The sequence below is a fragment of the Falco cherrug genome, chromosome 13 (assembly GCF_023634085.1).
Source record: "Falco cherrug isolate bFalChe1 chromosome 13, bFalChe1.pri, whole genome shotgun sequence".
NCBI lineage: Eukaryota > Metazoa > Chordata > Aves > Falconiformes > Falconidae > Falco > Falco cherrug.
In genome coordinates, this window is record NC_073709.1 from 25,849,907 (window position 1) to 25,875,614 (window position 25,708).

Sequence of the window (25,708 nt, forward strand, 5' to 3'; positions counted from 1 at the left end):
GGTAAGTTTCTTTAAAAATCATAAACAGTGGAAAATAAAGACAGACATCATTAGAGAAAAGTAAATCCTATTAACTGGAGAAGAGAAAAAAAAATGGTCAAAATTCAATTTTGTTGCAAATCCGCTCCAACCTACCTCAGCCGAACTTTTCAAGGATGACTTTTCTCAAATGTTTATTAGTATAAAGAACAAAGAAATGGATAGCCAATAGCTCTGTCAGTGATATACAACATAGGAAGAAGGCTGCATAAACTATTAAAAAGTATGAAGTTACTCTTAGACTGATGCCATCTAGCCTCAAATAGCTTTTTCAACAGTTCATTCTAAGACTACCAGTGACTCATGTCCAACAGCCTGCTGGGCAGCGGTTGTTATAGTAATATTGCAGGAAAAAGGAAAAAACAAAGAAAAAATTCCACCATCCACCTACATAAAAACTGACTGATAAGAATTCCCATCTTTTCCTGTTGGATGCATGCAGCACATTACCTTTTAATGAAAGTTACCAAATTTAAAATAAATAAAACACCCAAACATTTTCTTAGCCTCACTATTTTGATCAGAATGCTTTTTCAGAAACACTCTGCTGCAATAGAACAGACTCCATTTCCAACTTAAATTAGTGCCTTTTTCTGCCTAGTGTTTACACTCCAACAGACTTAGAGAGGAAAACTGTATGACTTCCTACTCTTCACTGTAGCTAATTTCCAAAAGAAGGTTCGCCACATCATTTTCTTTAAAGCCTGCGTAGAGCCTTTCACTGTCATCATAGGCTTCGTAGCTCTGTTCTGAATTACATTCCTTAATGAATGACAGAAATTTTACCCAACATTTTGTACAAAACCTCACAAGAGTCTGGAGCAGCAGCAATGATGCTTTTCTCTCACTGTTGGGAATGCCTCTCCTGATACATTTCCCCAACACATACCTTTTTTGTAGCCACATCAAGCTAGTAACTCATCATCACTATCTGAGACTACTACGCTACAGTAATTTTCTATTGATTAACTACTTCACAAAAGATTTTGTCAGGGATTTCGAATTCATTACCTTGCATTTTATAATACCAAATTTTATTTATGACAGTTACCCTAGTCCTTTTGGTCACGTCGTTCTTCCTGGATAACATCTTTCCGTTCCTCTTTCTGATGATGTCTCTCCCCATTGTTACCAGCTACTATTACCATGTACACTCTTAATATTTCTACCAAGATAATTAATGAAAATACAACACAAGGCTGGTCCAAAGACAAATTCTCAAGGAATTCGATTGCTTTTTTGCCTCCCTCCTTCCCAGGATTATATAAGCAAGTTCCTTGGAGCAGTATCTATTGCCAGCCCTCCACACGAGCATTCCCTTTGACCCTACAACTTCTCAGGGGCTGTCACATTAATGCTAAACTGAAGTCCAGATAGAGGAAATCTGACACATTTGCTTTGCCTGGAAATCAGTTTTCTCATCAAAAAAAAGCTAAGAGGTTAGACAGTGATGAGCTATCTTTAGAAAATCCACACGGCATTTTATCCCCTTTTTCATTTAGCTCCACATCTTTATCTACTCCTTCAAAGACCTTTTCTAAATCTTCATGTGCCTCTGTGTCAAGACAAATAGGTCTATATTGCCAAAATCCTTTTTCCTTCCTGTTTGTACAGCCTTTGGCTTGGACACAGTTAAATTTTGTCACAGCACCCTGTACGGTGTTGCGTTCTGAATTTGAGCTAAAACCAGCATTAATAACACAGTAATATTTTGGCTGAGAGTGTTTGTCAGGCTTTTCGCTTTTCCCACTCTGCCCCCCATCCCACCTCAGCAGTAAGCTAGGGTTGGGCTAAGAAGCTGGAAGAGAACACAGCCAGGACAGTGACCCAAATGACCAAGGGATATTTCATACTGTTAACCTCATGCTTAGCAATAAAAACTGGACTAGAAAGAGGACTTTCGGCAGACAGGGGGTTTACTTTCAAGGTGGCTGCTGCTCAGAGACTGGCTGGGCAGGGGTCTGCTTGTGGGAGGTGGCAAGCAATTGCCTTTGGTTATTTGTTCCACTCCCACCTCTTTTCCTTCTTAAGTTTTCTCACTTTTGCTATTCTCTCCCCCATTCCACTGGCAGGGGTGAGGGGAGACTGGGTGCTCAGCTGCTGACCAGCATCAATGCATGATACTCTTCCTAAACATAAGCTTCAGAGCTCCACCTCTGACTTGGTAGATTTGCATAAAATACCTCTTTGTCAAAGGAATTTATGTACCAGTTCTTTCAGAATTTTTGGACAAAGACCATCTGATTGCTTCAGCATGTACACAATAAGCTTGCAAATTCATGTTTCTATCTATTTGATCACTTCTGTTTACATACATTCATTTCTGTCACCCGGCTTGTTTTTGCTCTGTGACTGTTATCATTATCGATAACAGAAGCAAAGTATTTATTTTGAGAACCATACTCAAACCATCCTTAATCCCAAGCACACCTTCACTGTACATGGGTCTTGCCTTCTTACACACACAAAAAAAAAAAAAGCAAGAATTTTTTACCATTTCACAGTCATTGCAAAGTCTAATCCAGCTTGACATCTTTACAGTATTATTTCTATCCCTACATAGTATTTTCTGTCAATTTGCTTACCTATTCCCCCGTGCTTGTAGACTCTACCATCTCTAACTGCAAAGATGCTTATTCACTCAGATAAGCCTGGGCACTACATCTCCCATTTTTCTCCTTTAAGGGCAGAGATTCCTCTTAACTCTCTCTTTTTTTTTTTTTTTAATAACCTCCAGGCATTTTTTCCCATTCAATCTCTCGGTTCCACAATTAACCTTCTTTTATTAAAATAGTCCTATTTGTTTGATCTCTTTGAAATCCAGAAGTGTACTGACAGAACCAAAGAACTGTTTATTCTTCTATTTCAACTGAATTTAGTTAGGAATACTCAATGTTATCTTTGACACCTACATCTCTAATAACGCCATCATCACTTAAGAAAGCTGGTATTCAGATTTTCTGCTTCAGCAATTACTTGATGAAGAAACTTTTCATGCAGAACATACGTGAATGTTTGGGCCCTGCTCTTCTTAGTAGAACTTTAAATTTCCCAGCTATGAACTGGAGAATAAGTCTTTGCAATGACACAGTTCTTAGTAGTACTTCTCTTTAACAAATTACACATCTAAATCCAAACCCCAGGATTTAAATTCCTAGATTACCTCAGTAGAATTAATTTAATAGCCTTCTCTTCCCCTAGAATTATTTTATTCCAAAGAAATTATTTTCAGTCTGTGATGTCCTTTCTTCTTTCCTTCCCTCTTATCATCTAATTACTTATTTGGTGGTATTCCACCAATTAGCTTTCATTTTTTCGTTCCTGAATAGGAATGTGCTCTTATACCAGAACTCCAAACATATCTGCCACCCTACCGTATTTCTGCTCTCTCTAAAATCAGTTTCACATCTGTAACCAATAGTTCACACCCCTTTGTCATGGTGTCTGTTGCCTAGTATTTGTGCACAAATATTTCAGTTTTTCCTACTGACGACAGGAACTCCCTGTTTGCAGGCTCCCAGCACCTACTGACTGCTTGGCTTTGGAGACCTTTGCCCTGAGTCGGACTTATAGTAAGCGTAGCTGTGTTCAAAGACAGACTTGGACCCCAGCCCCTTAACGGAGCATCTCACGGTCAGCTACATCACTCACATACACACACAGTCTTCACCAACTACAACCAACCTTCTAAAAAACAAACACAAAAAATCACCAATCTGCCATGAACATTTATCAGAACCAAATCCCACAGTCCCCCTTAGCCATTGTTATTCCCGTCATCAACTCCGCACGCAAAGCCTTAATCCCCAGTTCTTTGGTGGCAGCCACCGCGTGCACTAGCCAGCCCATCCCTGCCCTTTGCCCACGTGCTCTCACAAAGAAGATGCATAAATTCCCAGCAAGCCAACCAATAATTACTGTTTTTTTCTCAGGAGCAGGATCCATTAGCTCCCCCTGTTTGCTAACCCTATTAGTAAGTGCTAGCATTCAGTAAAAAAGTATTTTATCCTCAATCAGACTCACCCCAAATTAGACCTCTCTGTAATTTGGTCTGAAGTCACTGTGCAACAAGGCATCATGCCATAACCTCTTTTTTCTCCCTGTCTACCAGATAAACATGCAATACTGTGCATGGGTTTGAGCAGTATGTTGCAATATACTGTGGAGAATATCCAGTCAAGTTTACATCCAATACAATTCACAAGGTAACTATTTTGACCCACTGTTGTCACCTGCAGATCCTACAAAGACCTAAACTACCACAAAATCTAAGAGAAAAGCTGTGCTGTTAAAAAGTTTTGTAGTCTCAGGGAAAACAAGGACCAAATAGGCTTCATCTACCAGAAAAGTCATGCATATTGAAGGGCAGGGAAATTAATTGCAGCATCCCTGCTCATTACAGGGGGGTTGCACGAGATGACCTTCAAAAGGTCCCTTCCAACCCAAACTATTTTATGATTTAATGCCTCTAAAATTTCTGGGAAACCAAACCAACCATCAGTATGTTAGATGCTCACACTTCTGACAAAGGCGACATAATAAACAAAGATGATGTTAACACATACATCTTCAGTTACCACCAGTATCTGAATTATACTATCTAAAAGTTATAGAAGTACACAGTTTCTTAAAAAATAAGCTGAACAGCTTGTGCCTACTATGCTTCAAGCATAGAGAAAGTAATTTCTTTATGGAAAGTTCTGTTTAGCACAGCATCATCATATCCCAACCCTCTCCCTCTCCAACTCACACATGATATTTTTAGTGGTCCTACAACTCCATATATAGCAATGCAGCTATTAGCTGCTTGGCTTTTTTAATTACACTTTTCCCACATATACAAGTTTTGTTACATGCATGAAAATACATCCGTTCCACATTTTCAGCTGTCTTACAGTTGAAACTGTAAGAACAGGACTTAGCTGTCCCATAAATTGAATTCAACATTCACAAACATTTTCTTTTAGTCCAAAAATCGTATCAAGCAAGCTGCCAAACAAGTATGAATACATTTTATTTATTTTTTTTTTTTACAACAGGACACGTTCACCCAGTTCTGGCTAGACCCCCCATAAAAAGAATGCCGAACAACGTTCCAAATTCTGCAATGCACCTAAAAAGGTGCCGACCCTACCATTAGTTTAGTTAAACCCAATAGTTTGTGGCTAGATGTCACAGCCACATACACAACATTTGATATCCAACAACAAAGTTCTTTTTCTTTCTGTAGAAGGATGTTCTATACCAACTGCACTGATAACATCATACCTACTTCAAAATCAGCATGGCTGTAGGACAACTGCCAACTTTCCTAATTTATTAGCCATGGAACTCAGTCGTAGGGCTTGTCTTTGCTAGAAAATAAAGGTTATTCCTACAACAGTGACACAGAACTGAGACTACTAATCCTTTACAGGTATTAGAGTAGTTTTGCCTCAACAAGACAGCCTGGAAGTCTGCATGGTCTGGCTTGGAAAAGCTCAGGATAGTAGTAGATCATTACTGTCCTAGCCCCCCTCTGCTGCCTCTCCCCCAGGCAGCTCACCCATGCCCACAGAAGAGCCTCTCCTCCACACTGCGGCGTCCATACCTAACACATGGGCATCACCTGGGGAGAAGACTGGTGACCTAGAGAAGTCAAAAGTCACTCTTCTGGTAAGAACAGGTGATTTGTACTTTTAGGTATAAACTCCAGGCTCTCTCACTGCCTTTAACTAAAATTACTAATGCCCATAAAACTACATCGTGCTTTATCATCAGAAGACATTTTCATCAGCTTAAGGGAACACCTATATTCAAACATATATCATAATCAAATCCTGCTGTTGTCTGAAGAGACAGACACTTTCATACGAATGTTACTTTTGCATCTTTTTGTATGGTGTCTCTCATATTCTTATTTTCCACTTATTTCTCCATTTATAGGCAGGTGCTAAAAGAAAACACACACACACTTTGCCTGAAGTTTCTTAGCCAGACCTACTGCTAAACGGATCACACTGCAGCCACTATCATCATTAATGGGAAGTTGAATCCTACAAGACCACAAACCACAGAAATCAGGGTTCTCCCCTGAGCTCAGGAAAAGGTATTAAGCCCTCAATCCCTTTGAGGGTCCAGAAGCTACACTACTTTACTCCTGCTGCTACGCACTGAACAGCTTTAAGGACCAAATTCTTGAGTGCTTGAGGGTTCTTTGTAATACAATTTAAGATATGTGTGTGTGTATTTAAATCCAGCCCTTTCACTCTTCATTTTGCTATCCCAGGCTTTAGCAGTTCCTGAGGTTAGTACAAAATGCAGCTGACAGCAACGGCGGTAATATAGCACCCTTAGAGTGTTTGAAGTGTAAAGTTCATTAGTTCTACTTTAAGGTCACTCTTTTAATCCAACAGCCAGAATCTTATTCGCACTACCATGCTGTTATCCTGGAAAAAAAGAAAACTGTAAAAAAAATCAAGACGTCAGCTTAGATACTTCTTACAAGTGACAAGATCAGCACTAAAAACCCAAATCACAGTCAATACCTTTTAGCAAGTTTCAAGAAAGCAGCAAAAGTATTCTTGATTGTGCTGTAAACCAAATGAAATTTAATAGAACGGATAAAGGAAATGAAGAAAGGAGAAGATAAACATTTCAATACCCGATAATTTTGCTTTATAATTATTAGTTGAACTTGGCTTACAAACAGAATTTATTAGAGTGTCTGTTGGGAATTACAAGACAGGCAAATAACTGAATTTTAATTTCTTTGTGTTTGTTTACTGATTTTTGTACATACAGTTTAAATTTTAACGAACTCAATTTTGCTTATCCTCAGTGAATATTTGTACACTTATTAAAAAGTTCTGTCAACAGAAAACTTTTAGAACACAAGGACTGTGTTTTAAGAATTCTGAATCATATTTTTAAAATAAAAGATAACAGCTCTAACACATTAACTTGATTGATCCTGCACAAACTCCTACATGTTTATGTGCACTGTAAGAAGTTTTTAAAATTAAGTGGGACACACCTATAAGATAAGTATATTAGCATGTATAAATGAGGATGATGTTCTCATTTTTAAGAAATAATCTAGAGACCCAAGACTTATTGGTAATATTAGAAATAAGTAGCTTTTCTTCGCTCCAAATACACATGCTCTAAAGGGTGAGAATTTTCAACCTTGTTTGTTCAGAAGAATGGGTACAGCATTTCTTTCCAGTTCTGAATTAGCAATCACCTCAAAATGAGCTCCCAAATTAAGATCCTTACCTACAAGACGCAAGAGTTATCATTTACATCCCCCAATTACCCTTTTATATTTATGCAGTTATATCATTCTCACACAAATGTTGTATTTCAACAAATATTAAATGGTTTTTATTTTACTCACCTGCACACTGAGATGAATCCATTTCTTCACAAGAATTCTCCCCAGTGTCATTACTTTTATTGGTGGCTGCAAACCATTTACTGTGCGATAATAAAACACGGTCTCTTTCTCAGAGATTGTGAGTTTGAACACAGTCTGCCCATCAATAGCCTTTTCTATCACACACCTTTGGAAATAACCAAGAAAAACAACATAAGGTCAGAGGCACACACATATACACATTCTTGCCGAGGTGCTATCCTGTAAAGTGATGCTAACCAGAATGTATTAAAATAAACATTAAAAATACAGCTCTTGAGAAGATGCTCAGTGACAGTGAAAGTCACAGGATGTACTAAGTGTAAAAGAACTTTAACAAAGACATTTTATGTCTTAATCTGTGAGGTTTGTTGTGCTTTCTTTTTTTAATTTAGCGCATGCAACTCCAGTTCACTTAGGGGTGGAAAAGGGGTCCACTTTGCCTCCTCTCTTCAGGGTTCTGTAACAGAAACCAGAGCGGCTGGCCAGCAACTCTGCCAGGTCTCTGCTGCGCTTTTCATACAATGCTGTGTAACATGGTACATCCTGTGGAGGCACTCACATTTTTCTTAGTCTAACAAGGCAAGTATAAGATAACCACAAAAAGCAGTACAAATTATATGTTCTGGAAATAAGTCTTCCATCTTTCCACCAAATCTGTCCACGTAAGGTAGCAACACCACCAGCTTTCCCTCACTCTCCCTTTGGCACGGTCTTTCTTGACCGCAAAAGAACCAGAGCAAGGCAAGAAGACTAGCCAGACACTTGTTACGGGGTTTTCCCCACAAAGATTTCACATCAAAATCAAATGCGACACTGACCTATAAAGTACAAAGAACACCACCAATAGCAACCCACGCTGCATATCTAGCTGCTGAAATATTTTGGCACTCTGATCACCACGATGTCAAGGGGTCTCAGAAAGCATAGGCTACATATGCTTGTGAAACAGCTATGAATTAAGGTAATCGGCCACACAAGAATTATGCAGTTCTGCATTCCCATTTCAGCAGCTTGAGAAATCCAGTCTTTAATTTACTGACCCGTGAAAAGTTAAATATTTTAAGTTACACCAGACTAAATCAGTGCAAGAAGTCAGAAGAGAGAAGCATATGAAATTCATATAAAACCAGGATTTACTTAGACATATTAAAAAAAAAAAAAAACCACACCAAACCTTAACTACCAATAAGCATCTTCACCTACTATGCATTTATAAAAGGAAGGTATCAAAAAGGCTGTTCTTTGATACTGCCTTATTCACTAAATTACCTTTAAATCCAAGAGAAAAATTAATTCATCTTAACCATTACCATATTAGCCTGGTGGAAAGCTGTCAATAAAACATCTTGCAAAACGCAGACTTTTGTTTTTCAAACCTCACTAAAAGCACATTTCTTAATATATTGTCAACTGGTCTTTTCAATATTTTGTTTGCTTGTAAACATGCTAGTTTTGCTAGATAATAAATGTGAGGGAAGGCTCAGCTAAGTAGCAAAATATTTAGGAACTGGATTTACCCAGTTCCTGGATAAACAATAATTGGATAATCCAGGTTTTTGTTTATTTTAGTTATCTAAAACAAACATCCCCACATTGTTTTTATCCCCAAAGGTGTCATGACTTTAAGAAGGGAAGCGACCTTGATGTACATCACTTTGAGAACTGGAAAGAACAAATGTGAATTACGACTTGCTACTGAAAGAGAAAAATCAAGAGACAGAAAAAAAGGGGGTGGGGGTATGTACCCAAACTAGTGCTAACACAGGTGAAACAGACATAAGCATTACTTTTACTTCTGACTCTGAGCCCGATTTTCCATTCCAGCCATGTTTACAGAGAAAAACCACTGTTCCTGTGAAATTTCCAACTTCTGGTAACCTGCAGTCCCACAGAGCCAATTCCTGACTACATAATTCTCTGTGGTGGGGCTGGAGGGAGAAAAAGTAACGCAACAGAAATCTGCTTGGTCAGCTTTCAAAGAGAAAAAAAAAACCACTCTAGAGACTCTAATACAGCTGCACATATTAACAGGAACACTTGCAAATGGAAACCTCTGCACAGGTTCAAAATCAGACACATGGTATCTTAAGGCAAATCCCCTCCCAGTCTAATTCCTAACATAAAACATCTGAAAGGATATAAAGTAATAGGATATGATCTTAGTCCTTTAACCAAAGTTAAAAAAAAATACACCTACCACTCACTTCACAGCCAGGCCGTTCCCTCTGACCCTTTTGCATGCAGAAGGGCCCCAGCTTACTTCTCTCCCACTGCCAATGTCTTCTGGCTACCTAACTTCCAGTTAGCCCAGTTCACACTAAATTGATATAAACTGCCTGTAATGATTACTCATATATGCTAAGCTTCTACTCATCTTCTTATCCTATTCCATTGTGAAGGGTTATCATCATATACAATTTCCTATATTGTGCTAATGCTTACTTACAGGCTTACTGAAAGCATTTATATTAACTGATCAGTACATGCAGTAAGAGAGGAAGCATGGGGAAAGAATAAAATTCAGGGACAAGAGCTCTGCTCGATTATCACACTTACTGCCTAAAGGGAAAGTAAATTTAGACACTGGAGTACAAATGTCAGTGTTTTCTCACTATTCTCTTGTTTTTCTTCAAGATTTCCAATATTCAGTGACTTAAACACACACCTACAAATACATATACTATATATCTTAGAAGAAAATAAGGCTTCAAATAAATCTCTAATGTGACCTGACTTCCCTCTCCTTTTAAGTGTATTTTTTCCGAGATTCCCATAAGAAAACTTGGTATATGAAACTGACAAAGAAAATTGTCCATGTCTTTGCTTATCCACATATATTTGCTCCCCCAGAATGTCACAATCTTCAAAGGGCCTTCAGACTTTAGATCCTCACATCAGTATCTCTCACTTCAGACAGCATAGTAACATCTAGCAGAAAGATCCTCCTATCCTTACGTGAGCACATGCCTAGCAGAAACATCAGTCTTTACAAGGATGCAATGGGACACTGTACAGTAACCCTCAGCTTCTTTCCTAAGCACTCTCTAGCAGCCAGACCATGCCATTCAGCATGAAGAAACACACTACGGTATTGTCCAAAAAATACAGGTCTGCTGTACTTAATGCAAGAGCACTTCGCCAGTAAATAAAAAATACTTTGTTAAACTTTCAATTATTCTACTGGTAAAATGAGCAGCTGGTTCTAGCTCATCTTCCTAGGGTTTTGGTGGCAATGCAAAGACTTTGTTAGAATGAATACTAGTTTCATGAAGTCCCTCTGCTGTGGTAATGGGCTTTAAAAGGTCTCAGGAATGACATTAACAGGGACAATTCCCCTTCAGGAACTGGAGGGAAAAAAAAAAAAAAAAAAAGGGATACCTGGTAAGTCAAACTCCTTTTGCCAACCAGAAGGACTCACTAAATCACTAAAGCAATACAATAAAATGAAAAACATCTTAGTTTGCCGTTAAACTATTTCTCTTTTGTAGGATGCCTTCTGAGTCAAGCTTCAGTAGCTATTTGGGTGCAATTACCGTTTCGCCACAACTGGAGCTCTGTATTCCCTTTATGAAGGAAGAAAAATTAACATGCTTCTTTCTGTTAACAATAAAACAAAACACAAAAAAAACCCAACCAAACAAACAAACAAAAAACCCAAAAAAAAAAGAGTCTGGACAGTGGCATATTATCCTGACCACTGGAATAACTGTCGTCCAATTTTCAGGACTGGGCTCTACCATTGTAATTCCTACATGTTGAGTAGCAGCAATTTCGTAAGGCAGAAGAATGAAGTGATCTATTACTAAAACTGAATAGAAAACATTTAGATTTTAAAGTGATCTATAAAACCCACTGAACAGGAATATGTACATTGTGTAGTTATTAACAAAGTAGCAATTGGAGGCTAATGTTTTACACTAGTCCATGGATAATCAAACATCCGCAGAGTCTAGTTTCTGCACAGTACTTAATGTTTTGAAGCTAAGGGCATACATTTAATTGTTTTAGTCTCCATGCAAGCAAAAGCTTATCCCATCGACAAAGGAGTTTCACCGACCTCACTCAACACATCACTGCAACAGCTTGCTTGGAAATTAGCAGGACATTTCTGCTTCAAGTTAGGCATATGCTCTGCTGAACAAGGCTGATATGCCCACGTGTGTGGACATGAACTCATGGCATAGGGCAACCCCACGAACGGACTCACTGTATTCAAGATTCAAACGTTACCTAGAAAATGCTGTCTATAAAAGACTCTAGGCCAAAGCTCCAGAGACATTTTTACACATACCTTCAACCGAGCTGATTTAACTTAAGCTCAAACTAAAGCCACTTTTGCTTTGCAGATCTCATTGATTTCCCCTCCATAACCACAATTTCTACAGCTAGGTTGAATTTTGAAAGGTAGCTAGCCTTGCATAAAGCAGACTATAAATATTTACATATATTATAATAATTTTAGACATTTCTATTGTTTCTGATGAGTTTCACACCTCTAAACAATTCACTATTTCACAGCAGCATGCAAAACAATTATCAAGAATGCTACAACTGAGCAGATCATTAGTATAGTTTTAAAAGTAAGTGATGAGCACAAGCATAAAAACATTTGTGACATATACTTTGAAAGAACATACTATACTTCTTGTGTGCTTCACTTTAAAAAGGATCTGCACAACGACGGTAATAAAGAGTAGGAGGCTCTGCATTTTATGTTGGATGAAGGGAACTTTCTTCGCAGGATTTGTGATGCATTTTTCAAAAAAGCCAATTTTTCATTATGGTAGGGCCCAGTCAAGCTGAAGGGTCGTTTCAGCGGCAACTTGCTACAAACATGACACGAGGGCAAGTAAGAGAGGGCACAGGCTTAGCCACATCTATTTTGTGAACGCCTAGTGAAATTTCACTAGCAGTTTGAATAGTGGAATCTTTTGTTAAAGTAGCAACACAATCTCTTGTTCAAGTCAACGCACCCCAGGTCTCCCCAAAGAACTATAAACACTCTTCTATAACTCTGAGATACTAATTTTTGAAGATCTGGAAGTTTTCCTTGTTTGCTTTTAAGGACTGAACTTGTCTTAGGGGATTCCTAAAATTTTAGATAATTTTTTTCCATCATGAAAGCAGCAATAGCATAAACCCCTGATAACATGTTTTTCTAACAACTTCCAGAAGAAGGAATATGAATTAGAAATATAAATTTAGATTTTTAAGAACAAACATACATGTTATGTATGAATAGTTCTCACCGAAAGCAATTGGACTATCATTTGAGTCATATTCAAAACTGACGAATACTTGTCAGTTGTCTTGATACTTGCAAAGACCCCAAGCTAAATACGGCTTTAAAATGTCAGTTTCTCACTGTACCTTTTTAAAACTTTAAATAGCTTGCTAATAATGACTGTGACTACAATGATCAATTTTTTTAAGAGCACCAGGAAAGTAAACACCTTCAATACTACTTACATTACACCTTCTTGCTCAGGTTTCAACCATACAGTTAACGTAAATGAAGCTGCAAGCCTCAGAGAACGGGGAGTAGAGAAGCAATCCTTGTGATTATGAAAAATAAAACTGGAAGCGTTGCTGAAGGACCCTGGACGCAAGTCCCTTTTGTCCTCTGTGATACAGGTACCAAGGCCTTCTGCAAGAAGCAGTTTGTAGGAAGAAGGTGATGACCTGTATGGACATTCCTGAACACAAAACCTCTGGGTGCAGGACATAATACTTTCAACAGCTACTGAGCTATGACAGAAAGTACTTCGGTCTGGCAGCCCACAAGTGGCTTGAGTTGGCACAATTGACACATTCTTGAAAGCTCCCACATTTTCAAGCCTAGGGAAATGTCCCTGAGAGCTGACCAACACAAAGGAGTCATAATAAGTTAAGATTAACGTTTCAATAGCATGAAACAAGAAACGACACCTCAAGGAAAGAGCCCAGCAATTCATGTTTACAAAAAAGCTCCTCCTGATTAAAGCATCCATAAATAAATAACGATGTCCATGTCGGTAGCAATGTCCTCAGGTGGTACGCTTTAAGAGTTTACGTAGCGTTTCATCTTCAAAACACTCATGCAAGGACTCAGTCACAGGGGGCATCTACATCTTCTGGCCAGCGAAACGCACGTGGGTGACAGCTGGTATCTGCGAACAACAAAACAGACACAGATCACGGGAGGAACATGCCTTTTTACACCAACAGAGGCAATGCCCCCGTAGGGATTGCAAGGGTTTGAGTTCTTCCACGTTTCAGGCAGCAGGCCCACCCGCGCTGGCCACAGCCAAGGTGTGCCTCTAGGCGAGGGCCAGGGGCCCAAGGCCACCCGCGCCCGAGCCCGCTCACAGCCCAGCGGGATTTATCCCAGATCCATCGCGTGACATGAGGCCGACGCTCAGCTCCGTGCATGAAGGCAGTGGAGCCAGGGGGCAAACCGGGACACCAACTCCAGCGTCCCAACGTCCTTCCCGAGGGTTTCAAGCCGGCGGGTTGAGCCTCAGGTCCACGGTCCCGCGGGGCTTCCCCCAGCGCCGCTGCCCGCCGTGCGGGGGACGCGGAGGGGCACCCCCTGCCACCGCGGGGCCACGCCGGCCGAGCCCCCGACACGGACCTACCCGTCCCTCAGGCGGCGGCGCGCCCGTGCCTCACCCCGCTGCCCGGCTCACGCCGCTCCTGCCAGCGCTCGGCAAAGCCGATTAACACCCCGCTCCCCATCTGTCCCCTGGGGATGTGTCTCACGGCGGCCGCCCGCGCCGGGGCTCACCGGCAGGCTGGCTGGGCCGGGCGGCGGACCGCGCGATGGCAGCCGATAAAAAAGTTGATTTACCGTCCTGCGCTCCGCCCGGGAGCGGCGCGGCCAGCGGCGGAGAGCGGCGCGGCGCCCGGCGGCCCCCCCGCGGCAACGCCGCCCGCCGTCTCCCGGCAACGCCGCGCCCCCCCGCCCGCACCTGCCGCGCGTTAAAGCGGCCGCAGCGCCGCGGCCCGGCACGGCCCCGCGCTCCCCCGGCGCAGCCCGGGCCGGGTTTTCCACGCAGCCGGCCCTCCCGCGGGACGAGGCCGTTCCGCTGCCACGCGTGTGCGCGGGGTGGGATGTCAGCACAGCCCTGGGCAGCGGCGGGCAGGCCCCGGGCTGCGGGAACGGGCCGCCCGCCCCCGGGGTGCGGGGCCTTCCGAGGGCACCTCCGGCCCGGGCTGCTTGGGTATTTGGGGAAACGAGGAGGCACTTGGCTCAGCGTTGGGTTTTCTCAGGTTGTAGGGTCAGACTTTCCCGGGGCAGAGAAACAGGAATGGGTTGCTTGTACACACTGAAACGAGCGAGGGTGGGAGGTTGGAGCCAGGGGACCGGGAGAGCAGACCAGGAGCAGGGAAGCGTCGTAGTCGCCCTTCCCGCAGCCAAACAAGTGCAAACATGAAACCGTGGGGACCTTCAGATGTTTTTGACGCAGCCCTCATTTCTCTCTCTGCTAGCTACGCAGAGCTAGCACAAACACGCGGCAGAGTTGCCATCAAAGCTAGCACAAACACACTGCAAAGTTGCCATCGGTGCACTAAGCGTGAGCTACAATAGGTTGTTTGTAAGTATTTCTGGATGGAGAAGCACCAATTAGTATGTCCCCTGAGGATATATAAAGCATCTATAAATTTTATCTTTATTATGGAAGTTGCATGAGCTGCAACCTGGCTGGTATCTTTCCCAACAATTTTGTTGAAATAGCCTCCAGTAACTTGTCACCTTAGTGTGTTTGGACTTCTATTAGCTACATAGTTACAAAATTCTGTGGCAACGTACACAAGTGTTAAGAAATCATCCTCTGTCATAACTCTCCATGCATTTTAACAAGCCCTTCATCCTGCATCAAACAAGCTCCTCAACCATTCCTGCAACATCTCCATTTTAATACAGATCTTTTTCCTAAGGTCATAAAAGATAAATAGTAATTCCAGCTAACGTTATCAGTCACTTTGCAGTGTTTTAATGTCCTGGTAGTCATTAAACATCCTAACGCTATTGTCAGAATGACGTTCCCTATTCAAATGTAAAGAACTTTGTTTACCACAGAAGGGATGGGGGGTAAACCTTGGTCTGAGGCATGGTGCAACACCCCAGCACACACAGCATGTCTAGATAAATAGTTAGACCACAGGCAACCACAATACCATCAACGGTGGGACAGTAAGAGTGTTTGCACATCAAAAGTAAGCCAGGTCTTACAGAACATGGCGGGGAGAGAACAGACAGGAAACAACAGAGTAAAACTCCCAGGCATTGGCTACCATCTCAGGACAGCAAACAAGGTGGGAACAGGTATGAGTCACGGATCATGCACCTGACAGCAGCTGGAACTTACCAAGTGGCCAAAGATACCAGACGTGACTTTTATTTCTTGGCATTCCTGAAATACTAAAAAAAAAAAAAAAAAAAAAAAAAAAAAAACCACCCAAACACACACACAACAGGTTTTGCTCTGTTCCACCTCTTTCTAGCAACCAGCAAGGCCTGCTCCAAGAATCCTTGCAGGTTTAACAGGTATCTGAAAGAAGTTCAGAGTACATCCATCACCAAATGCACTTTCTGTTATATTCTGCAAATACTTGACAGCCCCACCACCTCCCAACTATACCACAGCATCTTTCATAGTCAGTGCTCAGACTGGGAAAATGGCCCTTACTCATGTTATACCCTCTATCCCCAAAGATAACCAGCCCAGCAGGGATCATGATTTTTTCCCTTTACATATTACATCCAAATATGCAAGACAATAGCGCAAACCTTGCCAACAGCATGATTACCCAGGTCAAGGATAACTACGTTTTTGTCAAGGACACCATTGCTCGTAAGGAGTATAATGAATAAACTACCTGCAGGAGGTTAAAAGATGAGAAAGTATCCAAAGGCCTTCACAATCAGGAACAGGCATGTGATATATTCTGTACCACAAACAAAAAATTTAAGAGTGGTTTTGCAGAAAGTGTTATGGATCCTGTTCATGGCAGTGTTTTGAAGGTTTTCGATATACATACATGAAAATAGGGAGTTCCACCAAGCAAGAAAGCATGCTAGCATTATGCAATGAATTCTCGTGAAGAATTCAGTATGCCCATTTAACAGATTTAGAATTGCAGCACAAGGAAATTCAAATGCTTGAAACTTTTAGTTACGACTGTTCATCTTATCAGGCAAGCCTTCAATAGCCACTGGGTACTCTGAGCCACACAGGTGCCATTGGAGAATCTGACCTGCATCAGAAAGTTGTCACATAAGCGGGAAGAGCCTGATCCTAATGATTCAACATCCTAATGATTCATCTATGGCAGATAGCATCATCCAAAAAAAGCTTTCCATACCAGCTGTTTTCTTAACCTATGGTTAACAGTCTCAGGACCCACTGACCGCTCTAAGAGGTTGGGGCAGGTTACTAAGAAGAAGAAACCATAAAGCCTAATTTGTTATATAGCAGGGTGGGCCTTGACTGGAAAATTTTGAAGACCACATGTCTAAAATCTGTGTGCTCTGAAGCAGAGGTTTGATATGAGAAGTCATCTTTCTAGAATCAAGTTATAAGCCCTCAAAAATACCAATTTGCACATGCTCAGTGGAGCATCTTGTTGGAGATGGTAAAACCACAGAGATTAATTAAGTTTGCATACAGGCCAAATTTACCACCACCATTTCCAGACTTCAATGTGCTCAAATTCATAGCAGTGATAATCTGGTAGAAAAAAAAAAACCCAAAAAAAACCCCACACCAAAGCGAAGAAAGGATGAAGTGAGACAGAGAATGCAGCAATACACTTACTCAAAACTCCAATAATACAAAACTAGTCTGCACAAACAGTGTACAATTGCATGTGTGTGTTTTATACTTAGTTCAATGCCAATTTAAAATAATTCACTAGAATCAAAATTACTGGAACTACTGAGGCAGAATTTCAGGTAATCCATTTCTTTCCCCAAAACACCATGGGTATTCTGCACCATCGCAATTGCTTTTAAATAATATTAGCAGTGAGCAAAGTCTTGGCAACTAATTTCTTCACCAATTTTGCCTTGTCTTCTGTTCATAAATTCTGAAAAACTGAAGAATTTTTCAGTGTATTGAAAGCTTCCATTTGTATCATATTCTGCAAATGTATCATTTAAACACCTTATATCAATATCAGCTTGTATTTGCACAGTGTTGACTAGTTGCATGCTACTATTTTTGCTGTTGTGTGCAATGACCTATGTAGACTAACCGATGCAGCATGACTTTCAAAGATTAGGCTCAAGCGTACAATTCAAAATTCACTTTCAGTGAATATTCATAAAGACTTTTTTTTATGAGTGCTTTTTCTTGTAAAACTACACCATTTGAATATTTGCAGGAAATTAACATAAAAGAACCATTTGCATAGCTGAGTCAATATTTATTTCAAATTTAACTGTCTAGCAAAATTATTTTTTCCAGTATTTTGCAGGTAATAATAAAACTACAATGCAAGCACGTTTTAATAGCTGGAGGGGAGTTGATCACGACAACCCAGAAATAATTAACAACTTATGTTTTAAAGGGGAGGGAATTCTGTGTAAGCCAGTGAAATAAATATTGGAGTAAAGTTTTCTGAAAGCACAGGAGGAGGTGGCAAGTATTTTATAGAGCTGTTAAGAGCCTTTTAACAGCTGTAGAAGTACAGTACATCACATTGCTTATTTTAGCACCAAAAACTTTCTTTGTTACTAGAAAGGCAGAAATGAAAGACTTAGGCAACAAGTTTTACAACAGGCGAAGGCTTCCTTCACTTGAAAACAATGAGCTAGCCTGTACTTCACATGGTAAATCTAGCGAAAGGAAACCTCCTCTGCAAGGATGCCTCTACACATTTGCTTTTGCATGACAACGGTAGGCTGTAATAATGGCCTGTCCAAGCAGGAAGGGCCATCCTATACAGCTGGAGCACTTGAGCTGTCATCATTGACCTTTTCTTTCCCCACAGCATCTGTTGTTCCTCCACACCTCCCCCTACCCCAATCCATCATATGCTTTCCTGCCGGTTCCCAGCATAGGACATGTCCAAAGAGCAGCTTCATTTTTCCCCTTCTCCAAAGGAAAAAGCCCGTTCCCCAAAAAACATTCTCTAGTACATCTGCTGGCCTTTGACTCTTTCAATACATTATCTGTACTTAATTAATCAATTCTGTTTCATCAGCTGATTATCAACACCTTCTCCAGGCTCTCAGTCAAATCCCTGCCCCTACTCTTCAGTTTCCTTTAGACCTTCTCCTTTAATCCCCTATTTCATGGCTGCTTAATCCATAGCTGCTTTACCAGGCAGCCCCTTCCATCCTCTTCTGCTTCCTCATCATTAAGCAACAAGCTTCCTGCTCAACCTCAAGCACTCCAGCTGATCTCACCTTCCTTGCCCCAAGCCTTCTTTCAGCAAAACATGATTCCACATCTTCTTCCAACTTTTCATTACATCCCAAAGGAGGATCTTCCAGTTCTGCAGATGCTTCCCATTTTCTGGGCTCAGCTACAGTCAAGTGCATCTTGAGCACAGACCTCAGGTAATGGCAGAGCAGGGGGGACTGCTTCCCCGCCTGCCAGAAGGGGCAGTCAGCAACCAGCCAGCAGAAATTCTGTGAAGAGACTTACACTTGAGACATTACAGAAAAAAAAAAGACAATCCTGATTTCAAGTATCAGGCTCACTCACCAAAGACAGCATTTTTTCTAAAAATCCTTCCCTTGATTTCAAAGAAAGGTAAAAACTAATTCTGTGCTTTCTTAAAACAAATAAACAAAAAACAAAAAAGAAAAAAGAAAGAAAAAACAGCGAAACTTTGGGCATATACATGTTGTCCTAGAAAATTACATTAGGGTTTGTCCAAGTTTCATATAATGAGGCAATTTTCTGAAGACAGATGAACTGGGTATTCAATTGAGGACTGCACCATACAACATGAGCAAAATTGTTTCCTCCTGTAACTTATGCTTTTTCTTCCCAAAAAATTCTGATTTCACAGTTCCCAAAATACTTCACTGATCCTTGTCATCTTTCTGGCCAAAAACCTTGCATGTGTATCCTGTTACTTCTAAATTAACTTTTATTTCACAGCCCCTCTTGTCGCTTCCTGCAGATCACTAAATACAGTCAGATTTATCATTCCCAAGGACATACTCCTTCCCCAAACATCTTCCTCCTGTAAGGATCTCATTGCTTTCTATTCAGACCAACTCTTCAACTTGGCATCAGGTCCCTCAAACCTTTCTCTTCTGCCCTCAGAATCCTTATTCCCGCCAGTTTCTTCTGCTTTTCAACATATCCTTCTCCTTCACAGCACACTGTCTTCACTAATTCTCACACGTTTACTTTTCCCTCTGTCTTCCTATTAACATCCCTTCCCTCTGAAAGTTTCCACCCTGAACTCACCTCAGTTCAAAGATCTCCAGAGTTGGTGGTAAATCCTTTCTCAGGTCCTCTGTCTTCTATATGTCCCAAGGAAGAGACCTAGAGGAGAAACTCCAGAGCCATAAAACTGTTACTGCTGTGCTTTCCCTAGCTGCAGGGATAGCAGGCACAGTAACGGTGAGGTAGGACCTTCATCTCCACAGGGGAGTCACACTGCCCTTCTTTCCTGTCTAGGACACATTCAAGGTCACCCCATGCCAGGAGGAGCAATTAAACCCTTCCTGCTGCACCACCAGGATCCCTGATGGGCAGCAAGAGCAAGACATACGGGGGGAGCTGCTGCTGCCTCCCCATCTGCTCCCCTCCATGAGGAACTAAGAAGAAACCAAGTTGGGTGTAGGGCTGTTTTCTTCCCACCTCGTTACAGCTCACCTGTGCCAGCGCAGCATGGTATTGCCTTTTCAAGTAACAGTTATGTCTCCAAATAATTTCCAGCAACCGGCACAAATTCACTCAGCCCTGAAAGGATGCAGCTGCCTTGGCAGCATAGTTCAGCTGATTTCATGTCCTCTCTCCACTCAGACTGATATGGAGCAAGAACTTTACCATCAGTACTATTTTACTCCAAAGTTCCCCTGTTGTATTATGTGCCATCTTTCAAATGCATGCAGTGCCTGTAGAGGCCACATGCTTTTCTTTAAAGCAGCAATTCCTCTGCTCCTGGCACCACTTTTCTTCAAGAATCATTTAAGAAGCGTCGCATTTAAAGAGACAGCAGTCTCCCTGGAGCCACTGAGTTAAGCTCGATATACTTCCACCTGTAAGTGAAACACATTAACATTATTCATCATCCTAACTTTCAGATGCTCATTATTCCCAGTTACCTTCAACAAGTGTTCTATCTGCTGCAACTGCATACACATTTTTGCATACAGTCATTTTGTGCATCTTATTCTATACTGTAAATTCTGAGGAGCATTAGCATGCACTGTAGGATTTTGTACTGTTCTAGAATTGTAGGATAAGTATAGGCAAATTTAAATAAAATAAATGGACACCCTTCTTGTAATAAAATTCAGATGCTAGATTAAGAGAGGCTATCTGAAGAGGAAACACTAAGAAAACCCAAATTCTCATTAGAGCCCAGAAATGAGTGACTGTGCACGTCTGTTTCTTAGTTTCCTTATCTACAAGTGGAGAAGGTTGATACTCACTTTAGCAAGGCATTATGAGATGTGCAGAAAGGAACAAAATACAAAAGAATTATCAAGTGTAGTAGAATTCCTGAGTTTAACTGTCAAATGTCAAAACCAACCCTTTTTTCTTAAAGTTCAAGAAAGTGCTTAACGTAGCAGTAAATTTAGTTTCAGCTACTAACAAAAAGATGTACTCTTAAAAGGCAAAAACTGGAAGTATATGACGCCTGAATGCTCCAACAAACTGGTCCTGTAGAATGCTAGAGGGCAGTCAAGAATTAATACCCCATGACAAAGGAAAATTGACAGTAGGACCCTGCATCTTTATAAATCTTTTCTATATGATCAACTAAAATAGAAATAGTATCAATAACATGCAAATACAGTCTAACAGTCACAGCAAGGAATCATGGATTTGCATCTCTACTGGTGAAGACCTTCTAAAGGGGAAAAACTAGGAAGCCCTTCAAAGTGCTGGGCAACAGCACAGGGAGGCAGAGGAGCCTCCCACAGTAAGAGAAGTGGCTGCTGAGGAAACAATCCTTTTGTTTTTCTCCACATAACTCCCAGTGGAGTAGCTGTTTGAGGAAAGGTTGATTTAACTGCATTCTAGTTTAATAAATGCAAATCTAGAAAACACGATAAGCAAGCCCAGTGGGAAACAGGGACACAGCATAGGAAGTACGTCAGGCAATCAGGGGGAAAGGGTGTTGCTAGAGGATGTAGTAGAACCAATCTAACAGCTGACTGCTGCCCAGGCAGGGAGTCCCACTCTGCCCGGAGGATTTAGCAGATTGAATCCACTCACCAAGGAGCCAAGTGAGTGCCAAAACTGGGTGCAAGGCTATTGTATTAGCAAGAGCAGGATCACCTGTTCTAAACGCAGCAAACTTTTAAATGGTCTCAGTCTGCTTTGAGGAAACATATCCCAGGTTGTGTGTTTATTTGATCCTTAAAGTCTCCTTCCAAGGCCAGAAATAGTGGCAGTTTTTGAACCAGTGACGTAGACTGAGGCACGACTTTCTAGGACATTATGCCTCCCGGTGTCTTTCTCCTTCCCAGGAGCTTTAGAAGGGATCAGGCCCCAGAGAACTCAAAAACTATTAGCTAAGTCAAAAAGGGATATCTACATTAGTTATACCACTGACGGAAAAGGAGGCAAAACTCAGTCACAATATATTCTCCTTGGCTGGACTCAGCCCACCTCTAATTATACATACCTCCTTGATAAGGCACAGAACACGATGCCCAGGGTCTTAACAGGTACATCAGAAAACAGAGAAGAGGGACAGGGTGCATAAGAGAATCAGGACATCACTAAATAGACAAAACCATTGGAAAATATCTTCCATTTGTTTTGTGAGAGGCAGAACTACGTTCCACCATTATCATTACATTTTCATGACCATCCTAATGAATATGCACAAATGTTGGGGCAATTTTCATCAGGAGTACACAAAAAATGCGATTTAGTACAGCCACAGTTCAACTGACTCCTTTAAAAATCTCTGAGGAAAGGTAAATCCTAATATCCCAGTTTCCCTAAGGGAAGGGAAATAAACTGTATGTACATCAATATGCTTATACTGATATAGTTAAAGACCAGGGAATGCACCGCTTTAGCTTTATGGATATTGCCCAAACAATGCAGCCTATGCATATAGACAAGGTTTAAATAGCAGCCAATGATCCCCTTGCACTTTGCATATAATTTATATCAAATATATGTGTATATTTTTAATCAAGCTTATTTGCTTAATACATATTTTATAATTCTTATAATTAAGAGGTTTTTCTTGTAGAGTTGGACTCAGAGCAATGAAAAACCATCACCCTCAAGTGAGAGGTGCTAAACAGCTAGGGGTTCCTATAGCCTCAGCTATACATCCACAGTCTTAGCCAGGGACTGGACAGAGAAATCCCAGCCCATTCGGATACGCGGCAAAGGAGAGCGACAGCTGCATTCACGGGAAAAGCCTCAAGACCAATGAGGACACACGACTTGGCTTGGGCCCAGGCAACAGTGTCGAGGTTTAAATCCTCTCATTCAAGGACACCTTGACTGAAAAAAAAAAAAAAAAAAAAAAAAAAAAAATCACACAAACATCTCTGTCTGTGCCTTTCAGCACTCAGATATTTGGGACAGAGAGAAGTAATTATCATCGTTGTTCACACACTTGATGTTCATTCATTATATAAATTTTTACCAACTATCCAACAGATCGGCATAACATGAGGATAACTGAGTATAAATGAGCAAGTAAGTGGTCTTATATTAGAGCCCAGTTTTCAGGGCTAAAATGACTGTTAATGAATCATCTTATTTGCATATTTTAAAGGTGCAATTTACTTCCTAGTCACTAAAATAAGATTCCAGAAGCCCTTTGAATACACACTGCTTTTGTTGAAACTAATTTCCAGAGGAATGCAATTATTTTTCAATTAGTCTTTACAAATCATTCGAGAAGTAGTTGTCTACCAAAAAAACTAGAAACGTTAACTTTAAACTTTTTTAAAACTTACTAAGAATTAACTCAGTCATATAAATATGTCTGATGTATACTTCATGGTTTGTATTCTAAGCATTTCACTGCACATCCAGCCTTTTGACACTTCCTATTGTCTACTCCAAAAGTTTTCAATGATTGAAATGATTTCCAGTTTTAAAATTATTTTTAATTCTGAAATTTATCCAGTTATCTCCATAGCAATCTAGTGTACCTACAGCTGGAAAAATTAACAAGTGTTCGAAAGTTTCACACATTAAGTATTGTATTTAGAAAAGCAAAACCTACCACCCCCAGTAGTCCACCCTAGAAATAAATCTGTTTTGAATGACACATGATTTGTGATATTCCTTCCTGGTTTCAGTTAATTAGAAGTAACAGAGTCTTCAAAGACCAGAATATGATGTTCTGTAAACTTTTCTGGATACATTTCAGCTTATAAGCTTGTTCACAAAGCTCCATTCCAGCTATAGCCCTGATCTGCCAGCCATCCTGTGATGAGCTGAGCTTTCGTCTTCTCTTGAGGTTTATTAACTTTTCAGGAGAGCTAGTAACGACATCAGGGTTCAGATGAAGAGATGACAGGTTGCTGTCATTTTTTTACCTTTAACAGTTCATGATTTGTGGGCAGTGTGGACCACCTATTTTGCACCATTCCTATTCTGCTGTGAATTTTTTTTCCTCTTTAAATAAAAAGGAGAAACATAACTGATTTCAAAACAGACATATGTTTCCATGATTACTCTTGCAGCCAAAACCCCTGTCTACTTCAGATAAATGCTTTAAAAGTTTCTAAGGCCATCAAAATTTGTTCCTGACTTTAATCCTTGTGAACCTGTTCAGTTCTACATAGTTTCAAGCTTGGTTTTACCTAAAATCAAAGTATAAAGCAACTTGAGGTTATTTTTTCCTGTTTTTTAGTGAATGAAAATGACAAAAATGTTTTGGGGCTACAAAAATATTGATGTTTAGTCATATTTGAGAAAGTACTTGTAGCTACTACAGTTTCTCTGAGGCCCAGCAAAACTGGAACCTCACTATCGTCAAGAGCAGAGCATTAGATTCCTCTCTATGGGACAGACTAAGGCCACCCCATTTGTAGTTATGGCAAGTACATTTTGAAATCACATTTCGCCATCATGAAATGTGTCCGTAACCTTCTGGACAGGTTGAAGAAGATATCCTGTCGATCCATTCCCTGTCAATCCATTCTAATTTAGCATATTAAAAGAAAGTTCATAGTCAGGATTCATCCTTCTTAGTTTATTTTACACAAGAAGGCACTGTTTGCCTGGATATTGAAAAAAAATTTGTATTTAACACTGAAAGTTTTGTCCTTCACAAATCAGTATTACAGAAGTGTGTCCCATCTTTCAGCCTTATATATGAAAAACTTGACTAAAATCCACAAGAAAACTTACTCAGAAGAGCTGAGGGACATAAAATTGGTATGAATATCTGTAGCAGCTCTAAAGAGATTTTAACGTGGAAGTCATGATCCAGAAAGATATGGCTGAACTCAAAGCAGTTGTACAACAGAAGGGAAATCTGGGAAGCCCTGAAGTTGAGTCAAGACCTCAAGGTGTTTGGAGGTAGCCCAGGTTATTGACTCAGGACCTCCAGTGCGACTGAAAACAAGATAGCTCCGGTTACCACCCAGCTGAAGTCTTATTTCTGTTTTGCTTTCTCATTTCAGCTGCTGAAATGAAATGTTCAGTGTCAAAGTAAAAAATTATGTGCACTGTCTGGGAGATGTATTCTTTCTCTTTTGACAGATTCTCAGATTAGTGTGACTCAGCCCCTGACAGCAGAACTGGCCAGACAACAAAGACTGCAGTCAACTGCTGACAAGAGTTTCAGCTTTTTTCCTGGTCAAAATGTAGGACTCTCTCCACCTACCATATGATGATTTATAGGAGACATTGTTCTGCTTAGAATATTTCAAATAGGATTTCAGGAATTCTTCTCATATTCCTTGCTTCTAAAATATTTTTGTGATATTTTACCCTATGTAAAGATCATACACATTTGCAGGACAATTAAAGCAAAAAAACCCCAAAAGAACAGTCTTCCAAGGCTTTACTTCCACAAAGAAAATCAATCATGAATAAGTCCAGAAATTAACAAGAAGGGGGAGAAAACAAATCTGCAATTTGAAATGTATTCCTGCTTTGT

The 25,708-nt window shown here is 40.6% G+C and overlaps 1 protein-coding gene across 1 annotated transcript in view; it reads right to left on the bottom strand.

Moving 5' to 3' along the window:
- The window catches only part of USH2A (usherin), a 390,339-nt gene extending 376,762 nt beyond the window's left edge, over positions 1-13,577 (bottom strand). The window contains exons 1-2 of the mRNA XM_055725922.1: positions 12,908-13,577; positions 7,418-7,583 (exon numbers count right to left, since the gene is read on the bottom strand). Coding sequence (XP_055581897.1) covers positions 7,418-7,583; positions 12,908-13,428 — 687 coding nt within the window. The 5' untranslated portion in view covers positions 13,429-13,577. The remainder of the gene's footprint in view (positions 1-7,417; positions 7,584-12,907) is intronic.
- Between the last annotated feature and the right edge of the window lie 12,131 nt (positions 13,578-25,708).